The sequence below is a fragment of the Syngnathus scovelli genome, chromosome 6, assembly GCF_024217435.2.
Source record: "Syngnathus scovelli strain Florida chromosome 6, RoL_Ssco_1.2, whole genome shotgun sequence".
In the NCBI taxonomy this organism is placed as follows: Eukaryota; Metazoa; Chordata; class Actinopteri; order Syngnathiformes; family Syngnathidae; genus Syngnathus; species Syngnathus scovelli.
Window position 1 is genome coordinate 16977625 of NC_090852.1, and position 21228 is coordinate 16998852.

Below are 21228 nucleotides of genomic sequence, written 5' to 3' on the forward strand. Positions count from 1 at the left end.
TTCCGCTAACTCGTTAGCCTGCCCAGTACTTCTTGTTGGTGACCGTACTTCGCGGATTTCACTTATCGCGGGTGGTTTTTGGAACCAATTATCCGCGATAAACGAGGCATTACTGTATAGAGTAGTACTGCATGCATACTATTTTCACATGATTTTTTTGATGGCGACAAGAAAATCTATTTGCGACCATTAAAACTGTGAATGCCTGGCGAACGTCTTTGCAACCTTTAACAAACCCCGACAAAAAAACGACATTCGCTACGTTTACTAATATGCTTTAGGACCACAGTGATATCCTGAACTGCAGTGTACTCCGAATGAGCTGCATGTGCCGTATTGTATAGTATAAAACTAGTTCAGCATAAAATTTAGGGTACGATAGTGGCAGCGAATGAGCCCGATGTGTCATTGTCATATCTACGGAAACAAAAGCTCAGCGTTAATCTTACACGAGTTAAAGCTCCCGCTTGAAACCTCCCCGCTATGGATATATTCGTGCCGGCACGGCGGGAAAGGGAGGACGGAGGCCTTCTCGACTCCCAGATGTGGTTTTAGGATTAACGGATGTAGTTGATCCAGGCCGCTGGTGCAGAATGAGGTTAGCGCGTCTCTATTTAGGTCAAATGTTGGCAGCAAGTGCCGCTCTCGTATTCCCCATTTTAGTCGTCTCGTATGCGCTTGGTGTCGGGAAAAAGTACTTGCTTTCGTAGTAGGAGTGTAGGCTTATGTAGTATGATGTATACATCGTAGTATTGTTGCATCATCTCTGTTGTGTCATGTAGAAACGTAGTGTGCTGTCTGATCATGTATGAAATCCTAACAGGCTGTCTGAAGAGCACACCTCCACCATGAGTCTATTAATCCCGTGCCTCTTATCATTCATCAGTGGTCGTGACCACCACTGACATGCCAAGGACGGCCTTCTGTCATTCCAAGAGCATGTCCTCTCCTTTTCAAGAGCTCCTTTGTGATGAGCCGCTCTGAATAACAGTCCAGGTGAACACATGGAAGCTCCCCGAAGAGCAGACGGATGAAAAGCATCCCTCTGAGATGGAGTGTTTGATATGGGATCAGGATGGCACAAATTCTCCCGGTTGGCCGCCAAACTAAATATTGAGACTTATCGAGAGCCTGGTGACGTCCTGGGATGACCCCCGCCTCGGTTGTCTGCAAACGGGAAGAGCTCCAGATCCCTGCATTGGATTAGCAAGACAGATCATGGATGAGAGGGGAGAGCATTAGGAAGTGAGAAAGTCCCGGAAACAGTAACTCGATTCAGTGGACTGATATCAGGACAGTGAGTCCATTGGCAAAAAGAAAAGCACCCAGTGAGGGTGACTGCTAAGTGGGCCACAACTCACGGCTTGATGATCCTCGTAAGATGTGAAGCGGCCCTCTGTTCGTTCGCTGATGACACGGCGCTCTGTGTTTAGAGCTCACTTCCTTCCTCCGAGGCTGTCTTATTAACATCCGGAGGCAGCAGGTGTTTGAAACTGACACACGGGTCAGCCATTTTGGTTCGACGTAACCATTTTAGGCTCATTTTCATTCTGAGACGGACTTGTCGGCACTCCTGAAATTGAAAACTCAGCAGGAACATATCCCAACTTTACATTAAATTCGGAGTTTCGGTCGAATTCCGCCGCTGCTTGCTATTCCTCAACCTTGTGGTCCTTTTACACCAGCTTCTTCTTACATCTTATGTTAGGAATGCACTTAACCTGCATCACATTTCTGTTTACACACGTCGCCAAGCACCAAAGATGGGGTTTCCAAAAGCAGTGTGAAAGATAACAAGGGTTTACATTGTTTGCATGATGCCCTGGGCGCCTGTCAGATGAGCCTGTCAATCAAACGGACAAATCTTAGGAATGTCGGCGAGCGGGTTTTGTACAACGTATGACAGCATCAGCCACAAATGAACTAAGCACCTGCTTAGGGTTGGAATAATCAGTCAGTTTGTACTCGGCGAGTGTCAAAAGAGACCCAATAAAATTTAAAAATCATCATTAATAATCTGTAATTGAAAATTTTATATTAAATTCTCAATTGTTATGATTTCCAAGCAGCAGTAGCAGTTATATGAGCACTACGTGGACAAGTGTCGCCTCCTAGTGGATGATTAACTGCTGTGAGGTAATAATTGATATTTTTGTCAAAACACAATATTTCATATTGGATTTTGGTCTCAAAATTGAATGTTTGAATTTACTCACCACGTTTGAATGTTGAACCATGATATAGCGAGGGAACACTGTATTGTGTTTTTTTTTTTTTTTTTTTAATGATGGCAACTTGTTTTTTTTGTACAACAAAGAATTTTTTAAATAATCCAAAAATAAACAAAACAAAAAAAACAAAACCAGTCAAGTTTGTCAGATGCGCGTGAGCTGGTGCCAAAGGCTGGACGGCAGGATGCTCTCCACCTTCTCCATGATGAAGTTGAGCGGCGCAAACAGCGTGCTCAGGAACTGCAAACACACAAGCAGGAAATTGACTAGTAAAATAATTTTGATTCTCTCAGGAACAAAGGTACAGTAGGACAGAAATAAAATCAGAATTTTACAAGAAAAGTCTCCCCAAATCCAAAACGGGTCAACGCTGCCATCTATAGGGATCTGTTCGTCATTACAGTCCATTATCAACATCCATCTCAGTCACTAAGTAAATCGACATTTTATTTTATGGGCACACTTTAAGCAAGAAAAACAATATTTTTATTTACAACATTTCCAATGGCAATTTCTGTTAACGGATTATTAATGGGTGACACATTTTGTGTGTGCGTGTGTGTGTGCTAACCGCTTTGGCAAAGACGCCCATGAGTTCCGGGAACTGATGCGTGAGCAGAGCCAGCATGGCGGTGAAGGAGCAGAGGCCGGCTGTGAAGAGGATGAAGAAGGGGAGCTCCTTCTTGGGGTATACCGACACCTCGTGGAACACTGCTTTACACGCACAAACACAATGATAGTTATATTTAAAAAAAAATAAAAATAAAATGTGTGTGTGTGTGTGTGTGTGTGTGTGTGTGTCTTACTGGGTAGCAGCTCTCTGTCTGCTGTCTCTGTGCAGATGGGATAAGGATAGAAGAGATGACCTTTCTCCAAAGGATACGGGATCATTCTGAATGCTACGCACAGGGAATCATCTAATGAGTTCTAGTGCCGCAACCGGCATCCCTCTAAATGTTAATCCATTTTGTAATAAGGACATAACGTATGAAAATGTAGAAAGGTGAAGCAATTAAAAAAAAAAAAAAAAAACTTGGCGGACTGTACGTGTTGCGTGAGAGACTTACTGCCCTCCCAGGTGCAGTGCAGTAAATTGAGCGCTCCCTCGACACGCTTCCAATGCTGCAGGTGGAAGAAGGCGTACGCGATAGCCTCGCTGTCTCCTCGCTTGAGGATGTGCTCCGGAGGAAGGATCAGACTCTTCATCTCCAGAAGGTACTGAGGGAGTCACACGGTCGAGTTGAGAACAACCGGTCACGTGACCATTGACACGTGTCGTAACACTGACTTTGGGAACGTGCGGGTTGAACTCGACAGCTCTGTGAATTGCTTCTACTGCATTCATCTCCGCCGTGCTCAAACCTCGTCTCGACGCTGCCTCTGGAGAGAATCTGAATGGATGAAGAAGTGTCATTTAGTGTCATGTTGTGTAGTGAAGTGTCAAGCGTGTGCTGTTACATCCCTGTTTTTAATTTGTGTCAATTAACAGCTTGAACTATAATTTTCAAGCATGCAATGCTCTCCTTGTTTCATGTAGGGGAGTGTAATAGTTTCGTGTCACGTCATTTTATGTCCGTCTGACTTCCTAGTTATATCGTGTGTGTGTTCATTGTGGTGTGACATTGTTAAGTGTAGCATTGCCTGTTGTGTTGTCGACGTGTGGAGTCTCCACTGTGTTGTCGTGTTGTGTGCAGTGTAGCGTCGAGAGGCGCAACTCACTTGTCTGACACGGCTCTGGCTTTGAGCAAAGCTGCTGTGTAGCATATCGTTGCAGATTTGGGTAAGCTAATATCTGTCACACACGTACACAACACAAAATGACAACACAAAAAAAGAAAGTCAATTACTGACAGATCAAAAGGGTATCAATTTCAGTATAATTTGTTCATTTGTTCATGACAGAAGATCCAATTGTGTACAGTAGTGACTCGCACACGTGTGTGTGTGTATGTGTGTATGTGTGGTCATACCGTCGTACTTGGCCAGTACGGCCTGCACGTCGGCGTAGTTTTGCAGCTCCAGCAGCGACTCCAGCAGGTTTTCGTGGATGTTGAACATACTGAGGAGAGGGAACTCCTTCATTAACTGGAAAACACACAACTGTTGTTACATGTAATAGCAGACAGGGGGCGGCACACATCCAGCAACCACACAACGAGGGAGATTAGTGCATCTGTGTAGCCGTTCGTGACTTACATCTCTCATCATCTTCACCGCCTCTCTCGTCCGGCCAAGCTTTCTGGAGCACATGGCCAGTCTCCTCTTGATGTACACCAACACGTTGGTGTCTCTTCCTGAGGAAAAAAAACACTTTCATGTTAGAAGGGACATCTTTATTGTAAATGTTTTTTTTTTTTTTTTTTTTTCAAGAGTGTGGCTACTCACTGTGCTGGGCCTCGTACTGCGTACCGTGGTGCTGTAGCTGCTGGCTGCGGCGGTAGCATCCCTCGCCGGCTTTCAGCGCCTGCTTGAACAAGCGCTCGGCCTCCATGATGGTGGTGGCCTCCTCCTCGGCCAGCAGGATGTACGCCGTCGCGCAGCTGTGGCGTAAGAACAAGGCGAAGTAGCATTTTGAAGAAATTTAAATGCTCTCTTCACTCCGAACTTTGTTTTTGAAGAATCAGTAAGAAAATTGTTACGTACTCTTCCAGCTCCAGAGCTTCGTGTGCAGCCGAGATGCGTGCTTGAGGGTTTCTCTCCCTCCATGCCTTCTGCATGACTGCAAAGAAACACAATATAGAGTTTTAGCGGCAGGAACGTTGGGAAAGGCACGCTGGAAAGAAATGGAACTTACTGGCGTCGGCGGGCCGCAAGTGGTCCGAGTCGCAGGTGAAGAAGGTTTGGTGGTCCTGCGCTGACAGGTTCATGTCGTAGTACGTCAGCGGCTCTCGGCCCGTCACCCACGTGTACCTGAGGAACATGGCGACACGTTCAGAACATCACAATTGGATGGTACATTTTTCCGAAATCAAATCATCTGTAAACCATACTGCGATTCTAATTTGTGGTTGATGATTTCTTGGCATGCAATCCTAAACAGTGTCCCGATACTTTCGTCCATATAACGTGAAAGAAGCAGAGAGAACAAAAGAAGATCGAGACATTGGAAGATAAAAGAGGAGGAGGGGAAACCAGCAGAGAATAAAAATGAGCAAGCGCGATTCGAGGGAACGTTTCAAAGGCATGGAGGAGGAGGAATGCCGGCGAAGAATGAACATGAAAGAGACAACAAAGAAAGAACGAATGTCAGAGAAAGAGAGCAACAGCAGATGTGAAATGTTTTCACCGCTGTCACTCACCGATTGTACTCGGCTCCTCGGAATAAATTCAGCGGGTTTCTCCAAACTTTACATTCTGCGGATGAGAAAGAAAAACATTCAATCTTCCTTTTGGGTGAGTGTAGAAATAGCAGATAAAGTGTAAAGGAACTTTACACTGATTTTGGAAACTAGAATATCAAGTAAATAAAAATGATGTGTCATAAATCCGGGTCCGGGCTACTCACCCGACACATTTTGCCGACTGGAGTCAGCCTCGCCGTTGCTGGCGCTGGAGTTGCTGGGGGAGCTGCTGTCCACGCCACCCAGCAGGGGGCGCAGGTGGCTCACAGACACCTGCTCGATGAAGGAAGTGCCGTACTTCCTGAAGTACCACCACTCGAAGATCTGGAGTGAAGGAGAAGCGGCCACCATTAGAACAGGGCTCTTCAATATTTAATCCGGCCCGACAAAACATTACAGTGCATTATCAAGAGTCCTGCTGAGAACTTTTTACACTAAGCAAAAAAAATAATAATACAAGACTCTCCAAGTGCCACCACTTGCGGGGGGATTACTTTAATATATATTACAGAAATTTGTCCCTCTGCCCCTAAAATTGGTCAATTAAAATGCAATAATTCATTTGAAGCCATTGATACCACACTATTAATTAGCAAATTGTATTTAAATGTATTGTGTTTTAAAAAGTTTGTTAATTTATCTTTAACAATTTTTTATGACCTCATCTACAAATGAGCTTCCTCCATCCGTTTAAGAAAAAAAAACAAAAAAAAAACGTGGCCCTTGAGCGCAAAAGTTCACCCACTCACGCATTGGAATGTCGGCCTAAACACGTTCAATTAGGTGTGTGGAGTTGTAGCGCAACACGAAGTCCATTAACGTTAACGTCTGGATGCGAGGATGCTACAATGTTAATAGCAACGAGCGCTTAAGCACTTTACCCTAAGTGCACCCCTGTTGCAAAATGCAAACATAAACACTTCTTTATGGCTCAACATGAAATATAAGAGTGGGGTTGGGCTATAACCTGAATCAATTTAAAACAAATTTCTGTGTGTTAGCGTGGTTTAAAGAGAACATTGGCTAATAGGCGCCAATTTGGTGTCAAATCCGCCACCTGTCCGCTCACGCTTAAGCGGAATTACAACCTTCGTGAATTGTTTCAGTTCGTGCGAAGCCGAGCAGCCTGCAGGGAACGAATGAGCCTAATTAACAGATGAGCTATTTTAAAGCCGCACGGCCACACAGAAACCCAAGAGGTAAATAAGAATGAGCAGATTTGTCGTCAACTGACTGCCAGTTAATATTGGCAAGTTAGTTAACTGGTTGCAACTCACAATGGCTTAACTCGCTGCTTTTTGCTTTTCATGCCATTCAATCAACCAATCAACAGACAGCAGAGTGTTTAGCACCGCCTCCTGTGAGCATACCCAACGGCGACAAACGGGAAAGGTGGGATATTTTGAGTTATGGTTTTAAAATGTGACGTGAAAAAGAAAAATTGCGCTCTTACCAAAATGAGTCCTGATATGAGGGAGGAGGTGCCCGTCAGAGCCACGTAGAACTTGGGTGTCAGGGTGTTGAGAAACATGCTTACTGCAAAGAGACAAGACAGAAAGATGGCGGATAAGCACAAAAAAAAGAAAAAAAAAATGATTAAAAAGTTATTTATTGTGGGTAAAATCCAATGTTCCATGTTTGGTCTTTAAGCATTTAAAATATTAAACTGCACTTTTGAAACGGTCTATCCCATCGGCAATACTTGACTTTAGTATTTGATTAACATCTCTAAGATGGCGTTTAGAGTGGATGCTTTGTCATCCATCAAGCGGCGGCGAGCGTAGTTGGGACAAAGGCGGCACTCAGATGAGCGGCAGGCCAGCCCGGTGGACACGTGTGCAAACAGAACGCAGCTGCTTGGCCATTGAGTGGAGTGGAGCCTCTCGTCTTTTTCAGAATGAACCCATTGACGACCACTGCTGCTGACTCTTCATCCTCTTCTGACCTCAGTCAGTAGATTTACTCTAGCGTCACCATGCTACAATTAAAAACTCCATTTGCTCATTCTTACAATAACAAAATTTAATATTCATAACATAAATTAATTTAAAAAAAAAAGCTAAATAAAATATTCTATTTCATTTGGCAATGTTAATTTTTTTTAGACAATATGGCTTCATGTTATTCAGTCATCAGGCCGCTTGGTTTTATTTTATTAATATTCAATCCATACATTAGTGCTCCTCCTCTTTCTCCGTGGCTCGCTGCGCTTGAAGCGCACAAGACAAAAATAGCCCGAGTCAGCAGTTACCACAGAAACACGATCTCTCTCTCTGGGCTGTTTTGACTTTTTTTTTTTTTTTTCTCTCTCCACTCTCTAATTTATTTTTTCAATTCAAGGAGTTTGTTACCATGGCAACAGAGACAGCCGTTCACTGTCATGATGCTAGCCAATAGCGGGCAACCTGGAGCGATCGTCTTTCCTTTTGACCATGACGTGAGACGAGTGTCTCCCTGTCACGAGCGGCTGCCAATCAAGCATTGATTGTGAAAATCACATTTATTGTAACAGCTAGCGAGCCGTTCACGTTGCGGGCTAACAAGTGTGTAACGACGAGCTGTCAAAAATAAACACACTGCTCATTTCTAATCAAGGATCTTTCATCTTTTTTTTCAAACCGGTTTGGAGATGTTTGCTCGATCAAAATACAGTTTTTAAACCTGTTTTGAACTATTTGTAATCTTCAAAACGACGTTATCAAAACAATGAGGGACCAATCATGAGGTCCCAAAGAAGAAAAAACAAAAACAGCCTGAATCTTAGGAGCTAGTTTGTGTTGACTTTCAGATCATTCAATCTCAGTCTCAAAAATGTTCTCCCAAAATTATGTTTTTGTACATCGCTGAATTATTCTATTGAAGTCTCACTCCGCAAATGCAATTAATCACATTAGCCTGTTTAGACTAGTAAGGAGCACAAAGAGCATTTTGTTACTAAGAACATTTCTGACGCGAGTTCCCCTATTAAGTCAAGTTTTGAGGTTGTGACACGGGAATTCGGACGTAAGTTTCTAGAGAACGCCAAGCTGCTTATTGATGGTTATGTTTAACTGCAACTTGTCAGCCAATTAGAGAAGGGCTTCCTTGAGTAGCAGACAAAACAAAAAGGGATTTCCTACAGGTGATATCGCAGACAAAAAATTCCTACATACACAAAAAAACATTTCAGAACCCGCCATCCAAATTTCAAAATTCCAAACAGACAGCAATCTTGTCTCATTACTACGTAGAGAATCAGAAAAATAAAGCAAATAGGTTGAGTTTTTCAAGAAAGTATCTAAAGATAGGTCCCGCAGGAATTTTTTCTTTTGAAAAGCGCAACACGGAAAAGGCTCATTGTCACCATACTGACAATAAGTTTGCATGGCAAAATACGAAAAGTGTTTAGACGGGAGGCCACGGCATCAATTTTCCGACATCTTTCCCGTCGCACACACGCACGGCGCAGACGGCGAGTGGGAGAATGCGAGGCAAACCTCGGCGGGACCACCGGCTAGCTTGTGGGGCTAAAATGGTAGATCCCGGATTTGTACCACCAGCAACAACAGGAAGAGGAAAAGGGGGAAGAGGAGATGCACGACAGACGGATGGATAGCGAGACGCAATCGCGGTTTTCCTCCCCTTGCTTGACTTCCAACATGTACGAGAGGCAGGACGGACGGACGGCGGCGGTACTTACGTGACGACTCTGTGCCGAACATGGCTGGATCGGGAGCTGTGATGGAGAGAAAGGAGGATGAGGAGGAGGAGAGGAAGGGGGGGGGGTGATGACAGAGAGAGGAGGGGAGGAGGAGGTGGTGGTGAGCAGGCAGCTACACAGCAGGGGTCATCAAAGAAACACAATGCAGCCGCCCGCCAGACGCGTAAAACGTCCCGGACGCCAAAAAATACAAAAGAGGCCCGGTGGAGCTTCACAAACGCCTTTAACGCCGACACTCCTCAGCCCCGGTCAGATCCAGTTAGCGGCTGGCATGGCGCCTCCCGCTCGCTTGCTCGCTCGCGTCCATCCTTTTTGCTTTTGTGTTGTCATTGCCCCCCTCTACGGAAGAGGGGGATCGTGGGAGGGAAAGGAGGAGGGGTGGGGGGGGCTATGAAGGAAGAAAGACCCAGGGATAGACGCCTTCAGTCAGACAATAGACACACGACACACGTGTGACGTCACGGCTGGGACGGACGGACGGATGGATGGATGATGGAAAGAGGGAGGGAGGGAGCGAGCAAGACGGGACAGAGGCATGAAGGGCAAATGGAAAAATGTGAACAGACAAGAAATGAGCATGTGCTGATGTCACAATGGACGACCATCAAGTAATTATTAAAGCGCGTCAAGCTGATAATGATTGCAATCGGAATAATTTAAACAGATTTTTTTTCCCCAGAAACGGTTTTCAAAGTGGTTTACAAATGTTCACATTTTCAATCCCTAAACGGAGATCATATCAACCAAAATGACAACAGTCGTTGGCACCATTTTTTCTTCTTGCGCCCCCTATCGGTCTGTAGTATACATGCTTCAAATTTAGTAGCAATCTGAAAAATCTCTGGAAGGAGAGGAACTTTGAAAATTGAGTTATTGTTGGTCTACTCATGATTAGCAGCTTCCGTGTGTGGAACCAGTTTTGTGAGCTGAACTTCCAACCAAAGCGATGGATTTCCCCTTTCTTTTCTTGCGTAGCTACTTCAGGTTTTTTTGTTGGTCCTTTCATATTCGACATATCAACAAAATTCCATGTTGCAAAGTAAAACTTGCCTCAGTGGCTAAATTCCACTCATAAAAATAAATGAGTCAAGACTCCCGGTTCATATCGCTGGGACCAAAACGCCTCTGGGGTTGCATTTAATTACACCAGAGCTCCCTCCCCAAAGAGGAAGAGCATACACGTGAAGCAATTTTTTGAACTTGTGCCCCTTGTGGCCTAACACCGGTACTGTGAGCGGCTTTTGTTTTCTCTGTAGAGACAACTGAGACATCATTTTCCGACAACCGGCATAAACAATTGTGCACGCCAATTACACGTCTGCATCATTAAGTACTTAACTGGAAAATGACCAGGATGGGCCTAAAATGGAAGACTTCCGGTCTTTTCAGGGATATTTTTGTGAGACTACTCCTAATGAACAGGCCCACAAAACTGTTAAGAGTGAAAGTGAATTTTCAACAAAACTCAGAATGCAACAAGACAGACTTGCATGGCCCGCTCTAAACGTAGCTAATAACATGCTGACACGTATAACTGTAATTAGCGCCGCTAATTATGTCAGCCACTGAAAGAGCTGCATGCACACGGTGTGTAAAAGTGCCTCACGCGTAAGCCGTTAAAAAGACTTGGGAACAATGCACACCCCGTAAACCCCCCCCCCCCCCCCACACACACAAACATCACACGCTAGCTAGCAGTTGCCAGGCAACTGAAAAGCACGAGAGGCGAGATGAGGAGATGGCGGGAGGAAGAACGTCGTCGGTTACGGCTCTGACGTGACAGTTTTGGGGGACCTGAGAAATGTTAGCGGTCTCTGATAGCCAAAATTTTATAAAGTAAACTAGCCACTCAGGTCGAGATTGGCAAAGACGGCCTTAAAATAAGACCTCTTAAGTACAACATGGGTTTTAGAAAAATAAAATTTAATTGATCAAACCTGCTGGTGGGCTACACTGGAAAAATTGCAAAATGTCTGACCAAAAACATAATTCAATGCCACCTTTTTAGGAAAACGGTTACGGCGGGCGTTGAAAAAAATCCCTAAATTGTTGTCATTGTGCTTTTCGCAAATAAGGTCAAATGTTCGCAACCATGTCAAAGCAGCACACGTCAGCAAAGACACACTTTGACCAACAGATGCCAACAAAAAAGGTTCACGGCGCCAAGACGCACAAGTTGGAGTTCTGAAAAATGTGTTACAATAAAGAAAAAGAGGGTTCTACACGAAGATGTGAAAGTAAATGACCCTGATGACATGGAAGTGAAAGTTCAAGAAGTTCAACACAACCACTTCCATAAATTTACCACACAGACATTTTTTTTTTAAATTAACGTACTTATTTTTCACTTGCAGTACTGTTGAATGAAAAAAATGCGAGACAGATGATTGAAATTAAGACACATTGCCTTAAAACTAAAATGGTTAACTTATTTTGCACGTATAACCAATGAGAATGTAAGAAAAAAAAGTGGAAAGTTTTGTTGCTTTTACACATAGGTGGGAAGAAGAAAGTACAAATACTTTATGTACTAAAAGTATTTATTTTGACTGTTCCTCCCTACGTTTCAAAACAATGTGTGCTTTCTATTCCTATTTTAGTGCATTTCAGGAGTTGGACTTTTTTTTAGTTACTTTTAACTTGCGTGACACGAGTATCCTTACTATTTGATTACTTTTGCCACCTCTGCTTTTACAGTTGGAAAAAAAGGACTGAAATAAAATCTTTAAAAAATATATTACTTTATATCACTACAGAGGAGCATTTTAATAATTTCACAACAGTTGTCACCTGAATGTGAGCAAATTGCTTAGCCATTTAGCTTATTTTAGCTACACGAGATGGTCAGAATGTTGAGACAGCAGCTGTCAAGTTTTGACACTGTGTACCAAGCCAGCACATAAAAGTACATTTAATACACCTTTTTATGTACGGGTGCAAACAACATTAACATGCAATATTTTAAAATGTAGTCGGCGTTGCTCCGTGACCATTTACACTTAAGTTAGCCAGCTAGCCGGCTAATGAACTTTATTTATTTATTTTTAAAAGGTAAACCAGTGGAGGCGTTAAAATACTGGCGGCGGTGTGGTAAATGGGAGGGTTATTTAAAGCGCTCACCTTTTTTTTTTTTCTTCAGTGCGCGGTGCTCAGATGCCTATTCGTGGCTAGCATTTCTTCCCCCCGAGTGGTGGCTCCGGAGGGTCCCAACATGTGCCCAGTAGTCTCGCGGCGTGTATGCTGGGCGACGTCTGTCTGTGGCGTGTTAGCACTTCGCTGGAAGAGGCAGGCTAACGTTAGCCGAGCTAGCAATAGTCAGTGAGCCAGCCAAGCCAATGTGGACGGACGGTTGGTTAGCTCCGCCCGCCTTACGGTGTCGCTGTAAGCGTCCTTGTCACACACAATACAGACTTTTATCGGCGTAAAGCGTAAATATCGTCACCCTTTCAGCAAAATAATATATATTAGGCTTAAAACATCGAAAATTGATTACATTCCACGAATACCCCTGAAATTAGGATTTGTTCCAGCTTTTATGAATTGAAAAAATATGAATTGGGCCAATTTAGGAAGGCGACGAAGGTTAAAGAAACATAAATTAAAGACAAAAAACAACAAGATCGTTGAAAGACCCTTGGTGTTAATTTCCATGTAGCCTATTTATAACAAAATTTGATCCTTTGATTTTTTAAATCATTTTCTGTAACAACACAAAACAAAACACTGAACGTCACCAGCAGACCAGCAGTAAAAAAAAAAGCCTTAAATATGTCAAATTTCCGTTTTACTTTTAATCTCATTGCCAATATTATCAAATACTTTTAATTATATCGCTTTTAAAAAAACACCAAAATGGGCATTTACATTTGCATTCTAGGAAACTAAATATTTATATTTCACATTGTCCCATTAAAAAAAATATATAATATCTTCACTTATAGAAGACAACAGAAATTCAAAGACTCTTTGGATAGAAAATTTGTTATTTAATGCAACATAACTGTGACCGAGTTACAATGGATGTCATGGAAATAACCACCAAACTGACAGGAGATAAGATGTTTCATACAGTTATATATATTACAGTGTCTCGTTTTTTTTTTAATTGGCATAGAATACAGGTTTTGTCAAGTAAAAATAAGCACAGGAGGAGAAAATGATCCTTTTTTTCTCTTTTTTTAACTTGTCTTTATTGTATCGTTCGGTATTAGTTGCAGCGGGCGACCGGTTAGTCAAGCTTGTCGGGCGGTTGGAAACAGATGAGGCCGTTCAGTCGGTCAGGAGAGAGGAAAATGTGACAAGCAGTGGAAAATGCCCCACCCCCGCCATAAAAAGGGGAAAAATGTTTTGCCAATAATCACAATAATAATTTTTCTGGACATTAACTACAAATAATTGTATTTTTGCATACATTTTGCCTGCTGCCTTGTTAACTTTCTTTCCTATGTCAAGTATATATCTTTCAAAATAATGTCTGATATAGCAGGGAGGAGTGTGTGTGCGTGTGTGTGTGTGTGCATGTGTGTATAAAAGAAACATCAATAAAAGGAGACACCCAATGAGTTAATTCGACATCTTGCATCTTCTTTGTCGTCTCTATTTTTTTTTGTACAAATACAGCTATCCAGTCATGCAACATTGTTTGTTCTTGTGTGCATGTTGGTGTGTGTGTGTGTGTGTGTTAGAGACAAAGGGGGCAGTTAGTTTTTTTTTGTTTTTTTTAAGCATTCTGCATCTCCTTGCCGAGCTTGTAGCTCAAAATCTTGTTCCAGTCGATCTTGGTGCGCGTCACAGGAAGTTGGCGGCGTAAGGCTTTGAAGGTAGTGTCCGACATGGTCTGATAGTTTTCATTAATGGCCGTCTGTGCAGGACGACAGCAAAACACTAATAATACTAATACTAATAATAGGGTCAAAGGCCAACCACATATACATTTTCAACTGCACGCGGTGAGTCGCAGTGTGATCACGTACCTGATATTCGCCCTCTGCGGCCGCCATGATCTTGACAAACCTTTCTGCGGTTGTGACCTCATTCTAGAAGGAAATAATTGGATATAGATAATTATTTTTTTTAATATATATACATTAAATACTTGGTGTAAGAGATGGGGAAGCAGAAGGTGGTACTCACAGAAATGGACATGGACTCCTTCACCTCCTTGTGGCTCACCAGCTGAACGTTGCCGTCCTCGTAATAATGAACCTGAATGGACGAACAAAGCCACCGTTAGGGGGTGCCAGAGTGCCAGTGACCGTAGCGGACTAGTTTAGTTACCTGAATTTTCATGATTCCTGCTACCTCGGTGGAGGATGGAGAGATGTTAAATTTCCATTCGGACCTCCAGCGTCCATTCCTGAGCACAGAAAGCCAGAGAGGGGGGAAAAAAAATGACGCATGGGACTGACTGGCTCCAACTGCAAGTGAGTGAATAAAAGTACCAAAAGTTTTTGGGTTGAAACTGATGGCATTCGACGCACACGATGATGGTCTGATGTCCATCAATGTTTTTGCCGTAAATCTGAGGAAAGAAAAGATAACGTATATTTGGAAACAATATGGCTGAATGTCTGAAAAATGCATCTGAACTATTTTGAGAAAGCTGCAAAAGCTCTCAGTTCCCAAATTTTTGGGGGAACCTATTGTCCAATCAAGTGTCCTTAAAGCCAACATGTGGGAAAAAAATAATAAAAGCAAGTTCTCGAGTCTCAATAAATAAAGAGCGTACGGTGCAGACTCCGTTGGGGTAATGCTCCTTGACATAAGCCCTGACGGCGGCGTCCACGGCGCTCCTCCACTCCTCCATGGAGACGTCCACATCGTGACGCCGGGGGTCGCTGGCCTCCTTCCTCAGGTGGTCGAAGGAGAAGGAGATCTTGTTCTTGGGGTCCAGGACACGGCCGTTCCCCAGATCCCCGTGCTCTGTGATTAAGACCTGCCGCAGAGGACAATGTTAGCAAACACAAGTCTTTTCCTCAAAAAATATCCATGATTTATTTTTTCTTGAACAAAAAAAAAGTTCTCAAAGAAAAGCGTAGCTGAAGACGTGGCTGATATGAACGAGTGCATAGTGAGATTTAAGAGCATCCTCATCACGTCTCATGTGGATCAACACTTGAGCGAATCTGCAGGGAAGGCGGGCGGTGGGGGAATTAACGCGTGGAGTAAGTAGCGACGCTGACATGATGACATATCGATGTAACGCTCTGCAATCATTGCCGCGCATTTCTTCAGCCACGACTCCACAAGCGTCGTCAAAAGCGTGATTCAAGCGGTCCGCTTTGAGAAGGGTTCACGCCACAAAAGGGATTTGATGAAGAGTATGTATTGAAGTCACCTGGTCATCGTAGCCCTCAATTTTCACCGGGGTAAACTGGTCCAAGTTGTACTGCGCAAACGCACTGCAAAAGGAGGAGGAGGAAATAAACGAATGAATAAAAACGTCGATTCACTTTGCAATTGTCGATTTTTCCGAATGACAGAATAACACTTTCCGCCCATCCCGCAAGCTCCGCCCCCTGCCAAGCCACTTACTGGGATGCGCCTTCCTTGAGGAGATTGTCATTGTCCAGCAGCAATCGCACATCTACAAACATGGCAAAGGACACAAGGAGGGATTAGCGGAGGAGAGAGCGAGAGTCAGTGCGAGCAAATGAACAGGCTGGAAGGGGGGTGTAAAATCCCGTAAACATCACGCGGGACAAAGTGGCGACAGGGGATTGATTGTATTCAAGAGTTTCGAGTTGTGCGTGTCTGTCAAGGGGAGATAAGAGGGGAATCAACATCCCCCCCCTGCGGGCGCTTATCGTGATGGGATGAAGCTTTAATGACACTTGTGCCTGTCTCTTCAGGCTAAGCTTACCATTGAGCCCAAACACCAAGGCATTAATCGCAGCTCTTCACAAGCCAACTGGGTTGAGAGTCAAAGCGTGTAACTCACCATTGAAAACTTCGTTGAACTCTCCTGGCGGGGCGTGAATGATGAATTCAGCTGCGATGCGCAACTGCGGGCGAGACACAAAATAGACATTTACATTCATACATGAACTCTTACACAAAATCCGCATCCATTTTTTTTTGGGGGCGGTGAAATAAATGAATGAATAAATGAGGAACTGAATAAGGGAAGAACTTAATGCACAACGGGCATGTCGAGACACGCAGGATTTCTCTCACATTTCTCTCTTGCCGCTTTTGCTCCACACTTCCTGTTTCTAGGTCACATGACAAGGAGACAACAGCGTCTACCCCCTCCTATAGCTCTCGACCATATAAGGACATGAAAATTTCCCGAGGAAGACGTGCCAGATTCGTTGGCGGCGCCCGACGGCTCGGCCAGGTTCTCGCATGTCGATGAACGGAGGGGGGCAGGAAGGTGTGTGTGTGTCCTGGGGGCACGTATTAGCGGTGTGTGTGTGCGTGTCACTATCCAATCTCTTTCGAATCGAATATCCTGACGGTATCATTTCATGCACTGCATCAAGGAAAATATTATGCGATACCCAACTACTCCTCTCTCTCTTTTTTTTTTTCTTTCAATAAGGTGTTAACTCATTTCCTTTGCTCAACCAGGCAAGGCAATTGAAACCAGTTTGTCATTTACAATGCTGACCTGGATAGAATTTACGGTGCAGTGTCTTGCCAAAAGACACTTCAACCGCAGTTGTTGACGGGAATTGAACCGCGGAGACTTCGGTCGCCGAAAAACCTGCTCTACCTACTAAGCACCGTATTTTGGAAACGAGTCCAAATGAAGTGAAGCTTTTGAAACACCTTCAGTGAACGCGCACACAAGCGGCAACATGAAAACGTCGACAGGCATTCCCGGAACATTCCTGCTTTGAGGCGACACTGTTTGGAAAGCAAAAAAAAACTCTCGATGTTGCACTTTTCTTAAAAAGACGGCTAACGACTGATATTATTGTTGTACTTCATTATTACACCCCAACTCGCAGACGCCGTTCCCTGTCCACCATTTTAGACTATTAAGTCCAAAATAACAACCCAAAATCAAGTTGAACCCTTAAATCTTGTCATAATTTGATCAAGAGCACTTTATCAGACCTTTCCGGATCCAACAAATAAATCTGCACAACACCAACGGACATCAAACTGAGGTTTGTGCCCATCTGGTTGAACAGGCGGATGAAAGTGGGGGTGGGTAAGCGGAGCTTTATAGTCATTTATGAATATTAAATTGCCAGAGTGACAGTAGATTCAGATACGAGGGGGTTGTCAACCAGCCGAGAATGACTTTTGAGCAGCTCGATTAATATCGAAGAAGGAATTTAGAGAGAAAAAAAAATGGTGCTTTCACTTTGCCCGTGTTTCCTCGTGTTGCGATGATATTAATAGCATCAAAGTGGATTCTTAGGCGAATCCATATAAAAGTGGATTATCAGGCTATTCCGCAAGCACAACTTGAGTAAAAAAAAACATATTTCAAAAAGCGTTGCCATGGATGTGACAGCACTGATGGAATTCTTGAAGACATTCCTAAATCAAAACCTGCCAAAGCGTTCAAACGAGCCGGGTGGACTAACCCGACAAGTTCTGTTCAAGTTCCCTACCACAGTCCTGTCAGTACACAAGGCAGTAAAACACAATCCAGTATATGCCATAATAAAATACTACACAACAATATGAGCAACACAATACTATTTTTATACGATAGAAACAACTAGATACTCAGGAAGGGCGCTAACAGGTAGCTGTCGAGTCACTTTATGATGCAGTGATGTTACAGTGCAAACTGATTGACTCACCAGTTTCCTGTTGTGCACTGTGTGTGTGTGTATGTGGTTTAGTTTCTGCAGCCACCAGGAAGCTCAAGCAAACAACGCCAAAAAGAAAGCTATTCTTTTTCCAGTTGTCATTTACTTACATTTGCTTTTATTGTTATTGTTAATACATTGGCCGATGAGATTTTCCTCAGAAAAATTTGGATTGCAGATGACGGAACCGCGATGTCACAGTTCAGCCTGAAGATGAAAATTGTGATGAACAAAAATGATCCCACCCAGCTCGCCATTAACTTATAACTCTGCCAATAACAATTAAAACCTTTCACTGCATCATCTTGAGAGGTTTACCACCCTGCTTTCCACATCACTCTTGAATCACGATGCTGTTCTCTGTCAAGTTGGACAACAATTAAGCTAGTCACCAAAGCTAGGCTATTCCTTCGCTAGTCACTTATTTTTTAAGTGAGCCAAAGCTTTAGTAAAGAGCGAGCGTCTGCATTTGGGCAAGGAGAGTTAGGCGCAACACATTTATTGAAACACACTAATATCAAATGGGAAATAAATCTCACACAAGAAACAGACTACCTGACTCCAGCTCATTAGGCCACGCCCATTAAAGGCACATTCAACACACAGTATTGCACTTTATAAAACATTTGTTTAGGTTGAGGACAGTTTGTAAAGAGCAATACAGATCCATTGGGTGATTAGTAAATACGATCATAAAACCACTTTCGATTATGAACATGTAACCACCTCTTTCTATCAACTTCATTTTAACGTCGTGACTTGTTTACTATACGCACAAGCGCCTTGATTTGACACGAATATCACATGAAATGTTAAATTGTGTTGCAAATACTGTCAACAGTGTATAAATCAGAAAAGAGGCATCAAAACAGCAGAAGGGCGTGTTAGTAAGTCCTGCTAACTGTTAGCCGCCAAGCTGCTAAATGCTAAACTACGCGAGCTAGGTATTTTGGCGAAGCAAAAACTTTGCCAGGGCGGACGACAAGCGACGCGTTCCGCTCGGCGAAATAATGCGCTATATGTTCTTTCAACTGAGTTTATAACGCGAACGCCGCTCCTATTTTCAGCCAACACCGTACAAGGAGTCTCCTTTTGGAGCTTCGCTAAAATGAGCGGAAGTTGAGCTAAAAATAAGAAGAGCGGCGGCGGTGACGGCAGGCCCGCGAATGCCACTCGTCAAATGAACACGGTCGTCATTCGAAGCTCGTCCAAAACATGGTCAAGTGCTACCTGACAAAGGCATGGCTTGTCCAATCCTAATTGTGTTTTGTTTGACTGATTAAAAAAGTCTTCCTACCCTTTCCTCGTTGCTGATCGGCTCGTCTTGATCCGCCATCTTTTCTTCCGGCACCACCAGCTTAGTGTTGGCTCGTGAGTGAACGATTCATTCAAGAGAACGAATCCTTTCATTGAACGAGAGTGAACGAATCACTTCCTAAAGTGAAAATGACGTAACTTCCCGTTCACGAACGAGTCGTGAATTGCATTTCCCGTTCACCAACTGAACGGATATGTGAGTGAACGAGTCAGTGAGTGAGTGATTTGCATTTCCAGTTCATCGCGAGAACGGATCAGTGAGGGAACGAGTCAATGGGTGAACTGCCTTCCTTCCCGTGCTTCAATGGATCAGTCAGTGAACTGTAGGTGTTGTATTATACAAAGAAATGTGTGAATTACCCGAGCCAATTATTATTATTATATATATTTTTGTTTTTTTGGGGGGGGGGTGTAGTTGTATTGTTTGATGTATATGTTGTTCCCACGGCATGTTGTAATATATAGAAAAATGTGCTTAGTTGTGTGTTATTGAAGTTAAAAATAAAAAATAAAAAAATAAAATAAAGGATCAGTGTGCGTTTGTGTGGGTGGGACGATTCCTTTGAACGAATATTTTGAGTGAACTGATTCTAAAGATTCAGTTCACTTAAAAGAACTGGAATGCACATCGCTACACCAGCTTGTCAGAGCGCCGTGACGTCATCCCATGGGTGGTTCCCCTCAGTATGGCTCAGCTCACCCGGCGAGCTGCGCGCGCGCGCGCACGCACGCACACAATAATAATAATAGCTGTTCAGATTATTTTATTTATTTTATTAGCATGTATTTGTTTTGTTTTTTAACTGGCTTTATTTCTTGTGCAAACAGACTTTCCTTTCTGAGTAGCCTAATTACACTGTTCATTCGTCTAATTTATTTCTATTGTGGCCGAATCATGCTTTAAAACTATTATTTAAATACGATGTTTATTTTATTAACTATTCCATTATATTTGTATTTATTGAGTATTAATACATTTACAATAGTACTGTCGCTTTATGATTATTAAATAAAAATCAATTGAAGTTTATTACCTGTCCGAGGCTTCTGTAGTGCCGTACTTGTCCGCTAGACGGCAATGTAAGACAGGATTTAGAAGGCATTCCTTTTCTCAAAGCAAACGAGACAAAAAGTCATTTAGTAAAAGAAAGTGAGATGTTTGATTAAATGTCACCCAGGCTAGTTATTTGTCAGTTTTTGTGAACTATTGTAACTGTGCCCACCATCCTGAGATTTGTTTTGGGGTGTTACTGTTGTGCAGTATTGTCTCGTTCTATTGTACAGTATAGTATTGTTGCATCTTATCATATCATATAGCATCACGTGATAGCTTATTGTCTACTTTGGAAGCAGTTGGGTGGCGTTCTCACCTTGCTAGGGGGCATCTCCACATGCCACACGAGTTGCCAGGCAACTCAGCTGGAGATCTGAAAAAGATGAAGCAAACCAGAGTTGGAGCGGCCTCAAACTTGAAAATATCCTGCGGTGTGCAGCAAAAGGACTCAAAGCAGCATTGAGGACTTGTGAAAGGGGACCTCTGTGACTCAGCGTCAGCCTCTGCTGAGTCATGACGCTGTTCCCGCCTGGACAATCATCACCTCGAGGGAATATCAAAGCTGTAGCATAATGAAGTATAAAGATGAAAGACTACATAGTAACTTTTTATAAAGGTGAGTAAGAAGCTCCTATGTGACATATTGATGCATAAGCAAGATGGTGTCTTTTATTTCTACTGAGCTCACCATCTTCTTGGCCTTTACTTAGTCAGTTTTCCAAGAAGCAAGCAGACGGAAAAAGCGCTGCGGATCTCGTCAGGGTCGCTCATTAGCGGTCAGGAAACTCAGATAATAAAGTGCAGACAAAAG

The 21228-nt window shown here is 43.2% G+C and overlaps 2 protein-coding genes across 9 annotated transcripts; both read right to left on the minus strand.

Annotated features, from left to right (window-relative positions):
- Positions 1-2259: 2259 nt before the first annotated feature.
- On the minus strand, positions 2260-12659 carry LOC125970854 (suppressor of tumorigenicity 7 protein homolog). Of its 7 annotated transcripts, none has more exons than XM_049723556.2 (16): positions 12393-12659; positions 9252-9287; positions 7026-7108; positions 5737-5896; positions 5531-5585; positions 5026-5141; positions 4875-4950; positions 4617-4771; positions 4428-4525; positions 4202-4331; positions 3951-4023; positions 3520-3622; positions 3299-3449; positions 3038-3130; positions 2803-2942; positions 2260-2471 (listed from the first exon to the last, which is right to left on the minus strand). In XM_049723556.2, exons 2-16 carry the CDS (start codon positions 9271-9273, stop codon positions 2376-2378), a joined length of 1551 nt encoding a protein of 516 aa, XP_049579513.1. In that variant the 5' UTR covers positions 9274-9287; positions 12393-12659; the 3' UTR covers positions 2260-2375. The 7 variants fall into 7 exon arrangements, with proteins under 7 accessions (XP_049579513.1, XP_049579516.1, XP_049579515.1 ...); XM_049723559.2 differs by having other exon boundaries at positions 2803-2945; positions 4641-4771; positions 12393-12657; XM_049723558.2 differs by having other exon boundaries at positions 4202-4316; positions 12393-12657.
- Positions 12660-13237: 578 nt separating this feature from the next.
- Positions 13238-20880, minus strand: LOC125970859 (F-actin-capping protein subunit alpha-2). 2 transcript variants are annotated; one of them, XM_049723569.2, is made up of 10 exons: positions 20734-20880; positions 16213-16276; positions 15807-15858; positions 15610-15673; positions 15001-15207; positions 14714-14793; positions 14550-14628; positions 14406-14477; positions 14246-14308; positions 13238-14133 (listed from the first exon to the last, which is right to left on the minus strand). In XM_049723569.2, the coding sequence occupies exons 1-10, from the start codon at positions 20746-20748 to the stop codon at positions 13993-13995; spliced, it is 837 nt and encodes a 278-aa protein (XP_049579526.1). In that variant the 5' UTR covers positions 20749-20880; the 3' UTR covers positions 13238-13992. The 2 variants fall into 2 exon arrangements, with proteins under 2 accessions (XP_049579526.1, XP_049579525.1); XM_049723568.2 differs by lacking the exon at positions 20734-20880 and adding an exon at positions 19344-19501.
- Between the last annotated feature and the right edge of the window lie 348 nt (positions 20881-21228).

Excerpts from the sequence above, each read along its gene's own strand:
- LOC125970854 (XM_049723555.2), bottom strand. The coding sequence starts at position 9,273 with ATGTTCGGCACAGAGTCGTCAC. Across the intron at positions 4,332-4,427 it reads CGGTGAAGATGATGAGAGAT|TTGTGTGTTTTCCAGTTAAT; the intron begins GTAAGTCACGAA and ends ATGTAACAACAG. Across the intron at positions 3,131-3,298 it reads GCACTGCACCTGGGAGGGCA|CATTCAGAATGATCCCGTAT; the intron begins GTAAGTCTCTCA and ends CCCTGTGCGTAG.
- LOC125970859 (XM_049723568.2), bottom strand. The coding sequence starts at position 19,382 with ATGGCGGATCAAGACGAGCCGATCAGCAACGAGGAAAGG. Across the intron at positions 15,674-15,806 it reads CTCAAGGAAGGCGCATCCCA|TGCGTTTGCGCAGTACAACT; the intron begins GTAAGTGGCTTG and ends CTCCTTTTGCAG. Across the intron at positions 15,208-15,609 it reads TTGAGGGCTACGATGACCAG|GTCTTAATCACAGAGCACGG; the intron begins GTGACTTCAATA and ends CCTCTGCGGCAG.